We start from the raw sequence: 14,426 nt of genomic DNA, 5'->3' as shown, positions 1-14,426 counted from the left end.
GCAATGCTGCAAAGGAATGAGATAAAACACTTCCTTTATCAGATGGATAGTTTCTACTTTTGCTTTCTAAAATATTCATTCATACGTTGCTTTTCAGATGAATAGAAATACTAAAGAAATACTAAAACAGTGTGAAATGACCTTCTTTCCTTTCCCTTCAGGGTGCATCGATTCTCAGGATGCTTCGAGACTGGATTACACCAGAACTTTTCCAGAAAGGGTGTCAGGTATGAGCGGCACCAAAACATGCCAGGAGGGCAGCCCTTCCTCATGGGGCAGGAGCAAAGCCATTATTCAAAAAGTGAATATAAAAAAATCTGCTATTAATAGGAGAAACATTCAGCTTATTTCAGTGCTGAGTGGACAGTTTCAAGGAAAAGTTCCACTCTCCCACAAAACAGGAATGCAAACTGCAGCAACATTTGATAGTTTGCCAATGAGGACCAAAATTTATGACTGATAGCAAAGAAGCCTCTTAGACTGTGGAGTTCATCCTGTTGTTAGCTAGAATTCCCTCTTTCAGCTGTAAAGCATGTCGGCAGCTTTATGCGACCAACTGAACCCAGCCAGCTTTGCAGGGAAATTCTTACAGATGTAAGCTGCTCCGTGCCCTAAGATGACCTGATGCTGGAGCACCAGCATAAGGGAGCAGAGGTAACTGGGAGTAGAAAAGGGAGACATTGTCTAGTTCATAGTTTTCTCTCTTGAAGGAAAAAAATGTGGTACTACTAAGCTACAAAAATGGAAAATAGCATAGAGGACACCATCCAGAAATAAAGTTATCTGCTCTTTCCTCTGAATCAATATCTGATGTCTCTGGAAAGTTACAGTGGAGATTTACCAAATGCACTTAGTTCTTCCTCTTCTAGAAAGCACATTTATGAGCAGCTACAGGAAAGTCGTATTTTCCTCGTTTTTTCCTTCCATATATTCAATCAGGACAGTCCTACAATATAGGAAAACCACCTTGTCCACAAAAGATAAATGCTGCTTCTTTACTCAGAGGTTTCAAAACAACAAATTAGGTAGCTGTAGCCAACAATGAGACAAACAGCACCATCTACTGACTAAACCTCACCAGGTCCAGTTAACAGGGTAGGGAAGCACAAATTAAACTGATAAAAAACATGCAGGACAGGAGCAGTGTTTAAAGCAGGCAGACATACCATTATTTCTTATAACGCTATTTTTACTATACCATTTTGATCACATCTTAGAGGTGACCAGGATTCCCTGCTTCCACAGCCAGTTAAATCTCCTGAAATAACTTCCCTATTATAACAACCTCTTTCATTATACAGAAAACTGCACTAGCACATGCTGCTGTCCATTCAAATGAAATACAAAGAACACACAAACCTGCTGACTTTCAGCGTTATGGGATACATACAAAGGAAGTTTATCAGATGAATATGGACTCATTTAATTGTGTTAATACAAGATAGATGTATCAGGGACCTTTATGCTCAGAAACATATCTTCAGTGAGCAACTTTATTTTCCCTAATGCTATTTTTTGACTTTGCTGGCTTTCTCCTTGAGACGGATACACTTAACACAGTTGTTCATAAGATGCAAAGTTCTCATCTGGAAAATATATGTAGATATATGTGTAGGTGTGTGTATATAGATAATCATAATGTTTTATGAGTGATTTAAAGTATTTCAGTACTTTCCCACCTACAACGTTATCACTAGAAAATGCTTCTTTTTTATTTAACAGACCTTTTCAGTATTTCTGAGGAACCTCTCCACATTTTCACCTTAGGCAAAGCTAGAAGCATTGCTTAGAGCAACTGTTTGTATCCTGTACTCATGAAATTAAGGCAACAGATCTCCTTTTTTAGAACAGATTAAAACATTCCTGGGGCATTGTACTAGAACAGTGTTGTGGTAAATGCTGCCTGTAAAGATGGAGAAATAGACCAGTGTACAAATTGCTCAAAGTCCCTCCAGATTCAATAAAATGTCACCCACAGATACTCCACGCAACCGATCCTACTTGAATACATGTACTGTTTTCACAGGCAACAATTTAAAAAAAAAGATCATATTTTTACAGTCTTCTACCTTTTCTAGGCATATTTGAAGAACCACCATTTCCAGAATGCCAAGACACAACATTTTTGGGAAGCTCTGGAAATGGTACGTACCCATGCTGTCACCTACACAAGTTTCAGTTCTCACTCTACTGATTTCAGTTTCCTAAACATTTTATATTCTATAGCTATTCTGTCAACAAGAGATCATAAGCTCGGCAGCCTCCCAGAATATTACAACATCACTTCTTTCTTGAAACTTTATATTATTTCTTCATTTTTTTGCAGAAGAGTGTGGGGAGTGGAATAAGAAAAAAAAAAAAAAAAAAAAAAGAAAGAAAAAAGAAAAGGAGGCCTTGTTAACAAATAACCTGCTTCTGAAACATCCCTTCTGCCCTCCAAACTCACTTGATGGGTGAAAACACTCCTCATTCACCACACACACACCACACTCTCAGTCATCTCTAACCAATTTCGTATGTTTGAAAGCTCTCAATATTATAAAGCTCTGTTTTCCAATTTTCAGCAGGCTTGTTCCATGCCACACCACTTTCTGATCTTTCCCTTTCTTTATGGCAGACCTGTTTCTTCCTATCTCATTATCCTCTAGAAGCCCACATAGATATGACCAGGTTCTTCCCTAATGCTATTGATTCCCTTCCCTTCCCTCAGGGTGCACACTCATCCAACCCAAGTTGCACCCAGGTGTTCCCTTTATAGTTCCCTTTTTCTCCTTGATGTCATGCTTCTTCCTCCTCAGCTATGTCCTCTCTCTGGTTCTCTGCATCTTCACATCACCGGCTTTATCTGAAAAAGTATGCAGAGCATAATCCTTCCCTCACACTCAGCAGTCCAAGGAGATAGAAGCAACTTTCTCCAGCTTCCGCCTTTAGAACAGAAATTCCTGATCCACAGAAGAGACCAATTTTACATTAGTTTAGTTGCGGGTGATAACAGCGGCTCCCCATTTACAGTTGAAACAAAGCATGCTGCAATGCAACTTCTAGCTTTGAGAAGTCTTTTTACATTCTTCCTGTCCTGTTCTATCACTTTCTTTAAATAAAAAAAGAGTGCTAGCTTGCAGCATGCAAGGTGCCCCCCTCAAAGAACCCTCAGTATTTCTTGCCCATGTTACCAGCCATTCTCCTTCCCACATAATTCTTATTTCCTCTGTCTGAGTTCAAGTTTCTAGATAATTCTTTCTATTAAAATTATTTTGTTGTTGTTGTTTTTCTCTTGGTCATGAGTTTGCTTTTGCCCTGCAACCTTCTCCCATCATTCACAGGCAAGTAATAAACCTGTAAGTGAAGTCATGGACACATGGACAAGGCAGATGGGCTACCCTGTTTTGGAGATGGGAAATAATTCAGTATTCACACAGAAACGTTTTCTCTTGGATCCCAATGCAGATATTTCTTCTCCTCCTTCTGATCTCGGGTAAGACCCTCTGTAAATATCTGTCCAAACCAGGTAGAAATCCTGTACAGATACCCTCTCTTACTGACATACAAATAGGCAGCATTATTCTCCCTCTTGGTAAACTTACTCCCAGTGCATGTTTAAAATAAATAAATAAATAAAGCAGGAATTTAGATGCAAATATTACAAATTTAGGACAGCCTCAGCCCTTTGTCTCAGGGCTTCATCATCAATCACCACAGAATGAAATTGGACAGGGTCTCTCACAAGACTTCATTTCCATACTCAGACAGCTCAGATGATTGCAAAGCATCTGCTGAATAACTACAAATTACAGTCTGTCAGAATTAAGAAAACTGCCACAAAAATTGTCTCTACCCAGAAATCAGATATCATGATCCAGATATTTTGTACTACATAAACTTATTCCTTTTCCTACATGATGTAGGATGTATAACGTAATACAATACAGGGTATTCTCTACATCTCTTAAAAGCACAAATCACTGTGAAATAATTAGTCATTAATAAGTAATACTGAGTCTTATCCAGAGTTGTTTTTTTCCTGTTTAGCTCAGGCTAAGTGTCAAACAGCCATCTGAAAGAAACAAGGGTAGACATCTCAGGCTCATATGTAGCCAGACAACCAGATGTAGACACTTATCATCTATTCAGAACAGGTGGGATACTATAGGAAAGTGTATTGGTTATCAGATTATTAATTTACAGGGAGATTAATCCTGCCTGGGGATTGGAGAGACAGCACTGAAAAGTGAATAACTCTATTTATTCTTAGTCCCAATTTTTAGGCAGCACAATTTTTCTAGTAGTTAGCAAAAGGTATTGAAATTAACCCGTATTAGGAAGGTTTAATTCCTTCAGTCAGACTGATAGAACAAAATCAGTAAAACTTGCCTGTATGGACAGCAATTAAGTCTGTCCAAATACACCTTCCCACTACCTGCTGCTAGCTATTTTTACATAAAGAGCAGGAACAAGGAGAAAATGAAGAAACAGTTGTGGGGTTTTTTTGTTTGTTTTTTTTTATGAAAAAGAAAGTACTTAAGCAATAGAAGTCCCCCAGTATTGGCGGTTTTGGACAGACATGAAAAGAGTTAGGATGAGATTATTACCCAAGTATTTATGATGTTGTTCTTCTCCCAACATAAGCAAAAAAAATTGCAGTGTTTTGAAGCTGCAGACTCCAGTCTTGTGCCATATGAAGAGTGGTGTTGCAGACTACACAGGCAAACAATACTTCTTTGTGTTAAAATCTTGACTTACTGCACTAAGATCTGAGAGAGTAGACTCAGGAATCCTACTTTTGCCTGACTTCAAGACTTGGAATGCCTTGTCATTTGTTGAGTAGAAATCCCAACATGTTTCCTGCTTTAACCTATCAGGAAGCTGAGCTTTGTACTGTACCTGCCATTCCTAAAGTGAGCTCGGAATTTGGTTTTGACTGTGCAATGTTTATAAATGGCTTCAAAAGAAACTGTAATGATATATATCATAATACTGATATTATCTATCTCGGGACAGGCTTAATCTCTTGCCTAAAAGCAAGTACCTCCCACTTCCAGCCTCACAGATGAAGGAATGAGGAAGGTCCTGAAGAGATTCTACCCCAAAAATGGGACAGGCCCACTTATTTGTCTGGATTCTGGGTTTTGATTTAAGCAGTGAAAACTCTTAAGTCTTGTATATGCTTTATCCTCTGAAAACTTCATGTGCAGTACCCTGATCTGCCTGCTTGTTTCAAGCTTGTTTGGCTTGAAAGAGTCCTCCCCTGAATGCTGACACTCGAAAGAAAAAGAAGGTTGAAACCTTGTGCTCTTAAAATAGTGCTACTGAGCAAATATATAGCTGCAGTATAGCACATCAGGAACGTGAGCACAACACGCACAGTTGGGAGAACACAGATATTATATCTGACGCTCGGAAAAAGCATTTCTGTGTGCAATCCCAAGACCACATAATGAAAACCAAATAAAATCCCTCTCCTCTCCCCCATTAAATGCATTTAAAAGCCACTTAAAAAAATAATCTTTTATGTGCTTTTTCTCGAGGAAACACAATACTATGGATTCTGGCCAAACAATAACCTCTCTAAATTTTATGGGAATAAGCTCCAGAAAAGGACTCATAAAAACTCAAAAAGTCCCATTAAATATTTTTTAGAAGATACGAAACATTAGCTGATGTTTCTTCCTGGAGACAAGACATACAATTACCTTCATTTTGGCATTTCCTGAAAATTAACAACCAATCATTTAATACAGAGTTGTAAGCAAGTTCTCCTATAGCACTTGTCACAAAGGTGTTTATATAGAAAAGTCTCCCTGAGTTGGACTGTAATATGCTAACATGGAACAGCAGATGATTACTCAAAAGGGCTTAATTTCAGCAGCACTACGTAGGTTGTTGTGCAAGTATGCTCACAGCATGCTCTGCCATCCTGTCCCCCTGACTGACCCTTCACAGTCTTGGTCAGACTGTGCTGTGGCTCTCTTACAGCCCTATTGTCTAACCTCCAGACTGTTCTCAACACAGTTGGTTATGGGACACAGCCCAGACTGAGAAGCCCGCATCTAGCCACTGTGGCTACTCGTGCATGTAAGGAGTGAGAAGTAAGGTCGCATTTGGTATTTCAGTTTTCTCATCTGTTAAAAAGGTTTAATAACACTTAACCACTTGTTAATAACACTTAGCCACTTGTTTCAAGTGAGCACTGTGAAGATTAACTGGTGTCTGCACAGAGCCCTGGACATATTAACACTGACATGAATCATCCACGTACAATCATCTTTTACTAAATTAATTGCTGTACTCCTTGTTATTATCTGACATGACATGAAGATGGTACTTAAAAGAGCTGCACGTTCCAGTGTTATGGTAATAAGCTACACAGCATAACACACCAGAAATTCATCTGCACAGTCTCTGATTGTGGGTAATTACCCTCTCCAGCATAGTCACCAAGAGGGGGAGGCTGTATTCAGAAGGATATGGCCCTAACGCTTATACTGATTTTCTAAAAATAAAAAAAGAAATGATTCTCTGTAGACATATAATCAACAACATACCATAGTAACTTAGACTAACACATCAACGTTGGACTCTGGACAAAACCTTACTCTACTCTCTTTCTTAGTTCACCAGTCGCATTTTGAGAACTTTCTATAAATACAAAGAGAAGCTATTTTTTATTCTCCATCTCTAGAACATGAACACACTCAGACATTTCATGCTTTTTAGTTTGCTTTTCAGGGAGTATAACTGCCCCAATCATACCACAGCAATGTCTGACATTTTGTTCTCTGAATAGACTATCACAGTACAGAAATGTCTTTGTAACATAGACAACAGCTAATGGTAAAATGCTTGGGAGGGCAAGTTATGAGAGATATTTAGTAGATGAATATGTTGCTTCATAAGACATGATGTACACATTTAGCCCAATACAAGTATACGCTGGAGTTTTATTTTTAGCTTTTGCTTTCAAATATAATTTGATTATTTTTCCCTTTAAATAATTTCAGCTACAAATGGAATATACCAGTGAAATGGGGACTGGGGAATTCAACAAATTACATGTTCTACAACACCTCTGATTCTGCAGGTAAACTTCCTTGATTCTTTTATGAGTAATAAATAAATAAAGATTTTCAGTATCATTTTTCAGCCTAATCACAGAGGTCTCCATTTTAAATTTAACAAACCAGCTGCCCCAGTGTAACTCATCATTTTAACACAAGTGCCGGTATCCAGTCCATAATGCCCACACTAACTCATAAAGACTCAAAGCCACTTAAGAAAAAAAATAACTAAGTTGAGACTTGGATCTTGTTTTGATACTCATTAAAACCAAATATTACTTTTGGAATTAAGGCATCTCCAGTGAGTTCTGTGTTATTTAAGATGCACCAACTAATCACTGTTTGTTTGTTTTCAGGAATTACAATAACATCAACTGCTAATTCCTTTCTGAACGTTAATCCAGACCACATTGGATTCTATCGTGTGAAATACGATAGTCAAAATTGGGCCACATTAAGCACAAGTCTGGTCAACAACCATGAAGTGAGTGTGACAGTATTAACCTGTCTGGTCTGTCTCTAACAGAGGTTTATAAAGGCAGGCTTCTTTTTTTGGGGGGGGGAGGGAAAGGGGGAGTTCTGCAAATAATCCATGTATTTTTGATGACTCTCATCCTCTTTCTGTACAGACTTTTTCAGCTGCTGACCGTGCAGGGATTTTGGATGATGCCTTTTCCTTAGCAAGGTAAACTAATTCCCTGCAGAGTCCAGCAGATGTTTTTCAGTTTCCATTTTTCATTAACTAGAATTGACTTGAGTGGCTAAAAGAAATTTTCTGAATTGCTCTTAATTGCTTTTTACCTTATGTTTCCCTTTCAAAGGAGCAAATAAGAGTAACTTGCAGTGTCAATATAGTCAAGAGCAATGCTCCCTCTCTACTCAGTGGAGGAAAAAAGATGTCTTTAATTGCAGAGGTTTCAGAAAGGGGTACTTTTATCATGTAGGAAATGATTATAGAAGTACTTCAGAAGATGCTATGTATCCAGAATATCAGAAGCATGCCTAGAACACATAGATTGACATTAGGAACTTACCACCACATAAGCTATCTTCCTTAGAATCATGCTTGGAAACTCCTAGCTCTTGTACCTGGCCTCACTGATGCAGATAAACTTTGGGTGAGCAATGTTAACAACTACTAAGTCTGAAGCTCCTCAGCACTTCGGGATGTCTACAGAACTAGCAATTTCTTCTATATGGCTGGTGTTAATGTAGTCAGTTAAGGGCTACTCAATTCTGGGAGCTCTGGACCCATATAATATGGGCAACTTCCTCATTACAGCAAGAGCTTCTGCAATTAGACACTGACCAACAGCGATTCTCAGTGGTGTCTTTGGAAAAGACCTCTAGATTCCATTCCAGACTATTTTCCCCCTCCTAAAATTTATTATTTCAGACATTCTAAAGTGAGTAATGTTTTAGCATCTTTAAAGAAGCAAGTTCTCCAAATCCATTAAAATAAAAGAAGTTCTGTTTTCTCACTTCTCAGAGCTGGACTTGTGGATTACTCTGTTCCCCTGGATCTCACAAGATACCTAATAAATGAAACACATTATTTACCTTGGCACCGAGCTATATCAGCTGTGACTTACATTGCAGACATGCTTGAAGATGATACAAATCTCTATCTCCGGTTTCAGGTGATGAAGCAAAAATACATTCCTGCATGGGATCAGTGGATCTGACAGTTGAGAATCTGTAATGGCAATAATATTGAAGTTTGATTGATTTTCAGTGTTGCTGAGCTATCAGTAATTTGTTTTTGTTACTGTACTCTTAAACAAATGCTAAAAACTGCTTAGCACTGATTTCTGAATTATCTGAACTGCCAATTCAGGTCTTTGTATTTGGAGGAAATAAATTATGCCTGCTTACTCTTATAATCAACCACCATAAGTCACAGTACAGAGATTTGTTTGTCAAGGCTGCCCTGCATACAACAAATAAGTACGTACAGGGCAGCAAGAGCTCTGACACCTGTCCTCAGCACGAAGGATGACTGTATCTCAATATGGCAGTCAGAAGATTTGACAGTTGACCTGAAGCTGAACATGATTTAATGGTCACTAAAATAACTATGTCCTCAAGTCAAGTTTACCTTTGGGAAAAAGTTATGGCAGTGTGCCCTTGCTATACGCTGGCTTCCATTCTGGGGCAAAGACAAAGCTGGAAAGAAGCAAGCTGGCTTTTGTTCTACCAGCATATCAGTGTTACAAGAAAAAATGCATGAACACGTTCAGATTTGACGTGTCATGGTGAGCTGGAAAGATCGTGTGTGTGTGCATGTTTATATCCCTGTTCGTTTAAGATATGGTAGTTCTTGGAAAATGAAAGGAAATAAATTATAAATGTAAATATACTGCCATTTAATGAAATCTATACAAACAACCATCTCTTTTTCTACCCCAGGAATACTTTCGCTATCTAGTAAAACCCATTGTGAATAAACTGAGCTGGAGTGATACTGGAAGCCATCTGGACAGGTTGAACAATCTTTTTACTTTTCTTGATCATATAATTGTTGGATTCAAGGAGTGCTAAGCAGAAGGGAAATCTTTCTATCTCTCTTCCCCCCTCTTTTAAAGGCTTCTTCGTGCATCTGTTCTAGACTTTGCGTGCAGTATGAATGATGCAGAATCTCTTAAAAATGCTTCTCAACAATTCGAGCAATGGCTACAAGGACAAACGTGAGTTCTCATGTGTCCTGGCAAAGGACACTGCGTGTGACTTGGTCACAAATCTCCATCAGGAAAAGTGGGAAAAATATTGGAACACTTTTTTTTTTTCCTAGCATTGCTGTAAATCTCAGACTCCTGGTATATCGCTATGGGATGCAGAATTCAGGCAATGAGTCATCATGGAATTACATGTTTGAGAAATACCAGGAAACTCCATTAGCACAAGAAAAAGAAAAACTCCTGTATGGCCTGGCATCAGTGACTAACATCACCCTTTTGGACAGGTGATTTCTATACACAAAGATTATTCTTTCCCTAGAGCTGCAACTATTCACTGTTTACTCTTTCATTTCTCTTCTTTCCTGTGCAGTCATCTTTGTCAGATTACAATATGCAGAATGCAACACATTCTCTAGAACATTTATTTAACACCCACCTCTGAGATTGCATTATAGGAGAAAAAAGCCTTGCTACTTTAGTGGACAGATAATGAACACACGGTAGTTTCTGCAAACAATCAAAAGCCTTCAGCTTTTCCATCAGTACCTTTACCTTGTGTAATTTTAGCTGCCTAATAGTGAGGCATCAGGAGAAGATTCCTATTCTACATTTCCTCTATAATCTGAAAAGAAAGACATGACTGTTCATCCCAGGCCAGGTATGGGTTCCCATCAGTGGGAAAAACTTCATTCAGCAGTGGGGAATCTGGATATACTGGTCTGTGCAGCTGTCAGACCAAGCGAGCATCTCCCCAGCCTGCCACTCTGCTGGGATGCACCAACTCCTTTAAGTGTATCTCACAATTTGGCATGTAGTTGCACCATAGAGCAGATCTGCTGGCAAATGTCCTCACTGAAGCCATTTACCACTTTGTTGGAGCCTTGTTTAAATATCATGAAATGGAGCAGTCTGCTTGAAAGTTCAGACAAGATGGAATAAGAAAATATAGGAGATACAGGAATAGTTAATATAAAAGATAATTAGAATAGTGGTAGGATGCAACTCTATTCATAATTTTTGTAGCCAGAACAGCCACAACCTAAATGCAACTGATAACTAATCACTGTCATGATGAGGATATAAATTAATAATCTATATCAACCTAAATTTGCTGAAAATAAAGACCTGCTCCTAAATTAGGGAGAATGTATATATTAATTTACTATTAAAACAGTAAAGGAGGGAAACAGAGCAAACAGGTTGATAAAATTGTGCCTTTCCTATTAGCAAATAGGAAAGAAAAAAAAAACAGCCTTAATCCCAGCACATAACAGCCAAAGGGTGATCTTCTATAGCTGCCACTGTGAAGCTAAGACCATGGTCCTTATCACCCTGCACATGTGCATGGTAAGGGCCCCCTCCTCTGCCAGCCAGAATTATTTGTGCTGTGAGTGGGAGAATAACTGCAGCACATGCAGACAGGCTGTGCCCAGACTAATTCATTTGTGTAAATAAGGATTTCAGAAACAAAGCAACAGCCCAGATTTCAGCATGAGCACATGTCCTCATGTTCCTAAAAGATCTTTATAGCCTGGACTGCTACATTTTGTTAGGGTACTATGGTTAGGCTGTGGTTGGACTTGATGATCTTTGTGGTCTTTTCCAACCTGGGTAATTCTATGATTCTGTGATTCTACTTTTGATGTTTGGATGGGCTGCTGACTGCTCCAACATTGTTTTCACTACATGATTAAAATACTGAAATACTACTGGATTTTAGGTATTTCAAAGAAGCTTAAGATGTATAAGTTCTGCTTCTTTCCTAAAGAGATGTCTAATTCTTCAGGTTTCTTTCAGTATACTATTATCTCATTATACAGTTCTCAACATATAGATAGTTACATTTTAGATTAGCATAGTTCAACTTTCAGATGCTCTAGACAAAAATAGTATCACTACTTGTAAACAAGCTGTTGAATGAGGTGGCAAAAACTTGGCAGATGTAGATACTAACATTGCATTATTTTTCATTCTCCTCAGCTAAGTCTCCATTGAAAGTGTTAAGTTACTACTTGCTTTCCCTGGGCGTTCACAAAAGGTTCACACTGATCCTTATGGGATTTCTCTTAGGTATCTGAAATACGTCTACAACTCCAGCCTTATCAAAAGCCAAGATGTGTTCACAGTTCTGAGATACATTTCCTATAACATGTATGGAAAAACAATGGCCTGGGACTGGATTCGTCTTAACTGGGAATACTTAGTTGGCAGGTATGTGAAGGAACTCATTTGGATCTACATTCACTTGTGCATCTTCTCATATGCCAGGCCACTCTATATTTTCAGCTATACAGCTATAATCACTGCCTTCTTTTATTTATTTATTTATTTATTTATTTATTTATTTATTTATGGAAAGACAAAGTTTGACATTGTTCTTTAATTTCTATAAAAGCAAATGATTCTTATAGTCAGCTCCTATTTATTATGGAAACCAAAAAGCATATGCAACATAATTGTAGCCACCTGCTATGAAAAAATATTTTGTTGCTAGCTTAGAATCCATTATTTCCCTAAATAACCGCTATCAAGAAGCAGTGATTAAAAAAGTATAGAAAGTTCTACCAGTGTGTAGAAATCTTGCAATTGGACAGAAATACTCTGCAATAGTCATGTGTTCACGCTGATGTAGAGTTTTCTTTTTATAAATTTCATAACAAGAAGATGGTGTACAGAGAGGTAATATTAAAATTCCTCCTGATGGTGATAGCAAGCAGCATAGGTAAAGATGAGCAGCTGAATTACGAGTGAACCATTTAGTTTTGCTCTTCACTCTCCTTCCTTCCCCTTTTAAACAATGTGTGAAGGCACAGAAGCCAAACACACCTGCCAGCCTAGAGCTGTGAACCTGACTGCATTTCTGCTGCTCAGCAGTTTGGTTCCAAAACAGTGGGAAGTCCTGAGAGGAAAAAAAAGTCTTTAAACACACAATTTCCAATGTGAAACAATAAGCTACTGGCTGTAAAATTAAAAAGAAAACAAAATAAAACAAACAGAAAAGATCATTCCATTAGTTGACATATTTCAGAACAGTACAGGTATTCTGTAGGAGCACCATTTTTCAAGTATTTCCAAAAATACCAAAATTTGGGTGCATGTTCTGTTATATTGCATTTAGAAGTTTAAGCTTCGGATAACTGATTGTGCCATTTATCTTGAACAGTTTTGCATCAAATGTTGTTTGATGTTTTGTTCTGTTTTCCTAGATTCACTATCAATGATAGAAACCTTGGCCGCATAGTAACTATCAGCCAGAACTTCAACACTGACCTCCAGCTTTGGCAGGTACGGTGCCAGCATTTCTCTCAGTTTTACGAAGGCATATTTTGAAACCTACTAGTTGGAAAGCTTGATTTTTTTATCCACTAAGTGTGTACAGCAGTATGAATTATATCCAGTATTACAAGCCTGAGCTTCAATATTTCACTTAGCCAAAACCTACTTGCCCAACAGTAGTATGATTTTCTTCATGTCAGTTCTTTTTCTCTCTCTTTTCCAGATGGAAAATTTCTTTGAGAAATATCCTAATGCTGGGGCAGGAGAATTGCCCAGGAGTCAATCAATCGAGCAGGTCAAGAACAATATTCAGTGGCTGAAAGAAAACAAGGAGGAGATACAAATGTGGCTGGAGGCATGGACAGGCCCTTGAAGTCTTTGTTAAAAACATCAGGCACTCATTCTGGGCATGCAGATCCTCAGATATTTAGCAATGTGGATTTCTCAACTAGGCAACTTAGAGGACCAAGGTCTATTATTTTTTCTACAGACACTCAGGAGACCACTGCCAGAGCAGTGTTTGTATAGCTGCTGATCCTGGATCCTGCCAGTACTTGTGCACATGAATACCTTTATATTTTGAGATATCAATTTTCCAGAACAAATAGGACAAATATTTCGAGTTATTCAAGGCAGAAGTGATGGCAGCAAGGGGTCCTTGCTGATCAAGCTGGTCTCAGACCTTCCATGAACCACTCTGAAAATCTACTTCTTGGTTCATACAGAAGTTTATCTACTACACTCAGGGATTCCTTTCCAAATGCACCTTGTGGGACCTTTGGATATTAAGCAGCAATATTAACTTCGCTTGAAAATCATCCCCTATATTTATATCCATACAAATTTTGCATTTGGAATTTAGCTCTGCCTTCTTATACTACAGAAGGGCCAGTTAAGCTTCCTCCTCCACCAATTTTGGAAGTTTAACTACAGGTACACAAATGATCAATATTATCAGCTTCTTTTTCAATGTTATTAGTTGAAATTCTGTAGCTTAGGGAAGCAGTTGTCTTGGTTATTTTTGTCTTATTTCTAAGTCTTGTTAAAAAAAACTTGTGGCAGCCATTACTGCAAACAAGATAGATGGTACTTTGTCTCTTTTCTTAAGGAAAAATAAAATTTAAAAATCTATCCAGAATTTTGCCTTTTTCTAATAATAGGAAAAGCATGCAGAAAAGCAACTGTTTCATAGCCCAGCTTATGATACATACAGCTGTAGTGACTTTAAAGGGGGAAAAAATTATTGTCTCTGAAGAACTGTAAATACAGCAAAATGAGGTAGGGGGAGCAATTCAGTCCACTGCAGAAGCAAAGGAAGCAAACAAATGACTCTCCATTCCCAGTCCCTCTGTCAACTGCTAGTCTGGAGAAGGCACAGGGGCATCTCTGCCTGCCTGCCCTGGGTTGTGTTCTGACA

General features: G+C 38.3%; 1 protein-coding gene across 1 annotated transcript in view; it reads left to right on the top strand.

Moving 5' to 3' along the window:
- Positions 1 to 14,140, top strand: part of ENPEP (glutamyl aminopeptidase) — a 36,791-nt gene extending 22,651 nt beyond the window's left edge. Inside the window, exons 8-20 of the mRNA XM_015861991.3 lie at positions 162 to 227; positions 2,079 to 2,144; positions 3,324 to 3,475; positions 6,999 to 7,078; positions 7,412 to 7,539; positions 7,685 to 7,740; positions 8,545 to 8,695; positions 9,465 to 9,538; positions 9,641 to 9,742; positions 9,847 to 10,017; positions 11,804 to 11,944; positions 12,940 to 13,018; positions 13,233 to 14,140. Coding sequence (XP_015717477.2) covers positions 162 to 227; positions 2,079 to 2,144; positions 3,324 to 3,475; positions 6,999 to 7,078; positions 7,412 to 7,539; positions 7,685 to 7,740; positions 8,545 to 8,695; positions 9,465 to 9,538; positions 9,641 to 9,742; positions 9,847 to 10,017; positions 11,804 to 11,944; positions 12,940 to 13,018; positions 13,233 to 13,382 — 1,416 coding nt within the window. The 3' untranslated portion in view covers positions 13,383 to 14,140. The remainder of the gene's footprint in view (positions 1 to 161; positions 228 to 2,078; positions 2,145 to 3,323; positions 3,476 to 6,998; positions 7,079 to 7,411; positions 7,540 to 7,684; positions 7,741 to 8,544; positions 8,696 to 9,464; positions 9,539 to 9,640; positions 9,743 to 9,846; positions 10,018 to 11,803; positions 11,945 to 12,939; positions 13,019 to 13,232) is intronic.
- Positions 14,141 to 14,426: the final 286 nt, after the last annotated feature.

The sequence above is a fragment of the Coturnix japonica genome, chromosome 4 (genome assembly GCF_054131305.1).
Source record: "Coturnix japonica strain WE chromosome 4, WE-NBRP24, whole genome shotgun sequence".
NCBI lineage: Eukaryota > Metazoa > Chordata > Aves > Galliformes > Phasianidae > Coturnix > Coturnix japonica.
Note: the sequence above shows the minus strand (reverse complement) of the source record. Positions and strands in the feature narration are given on the sequence as shown.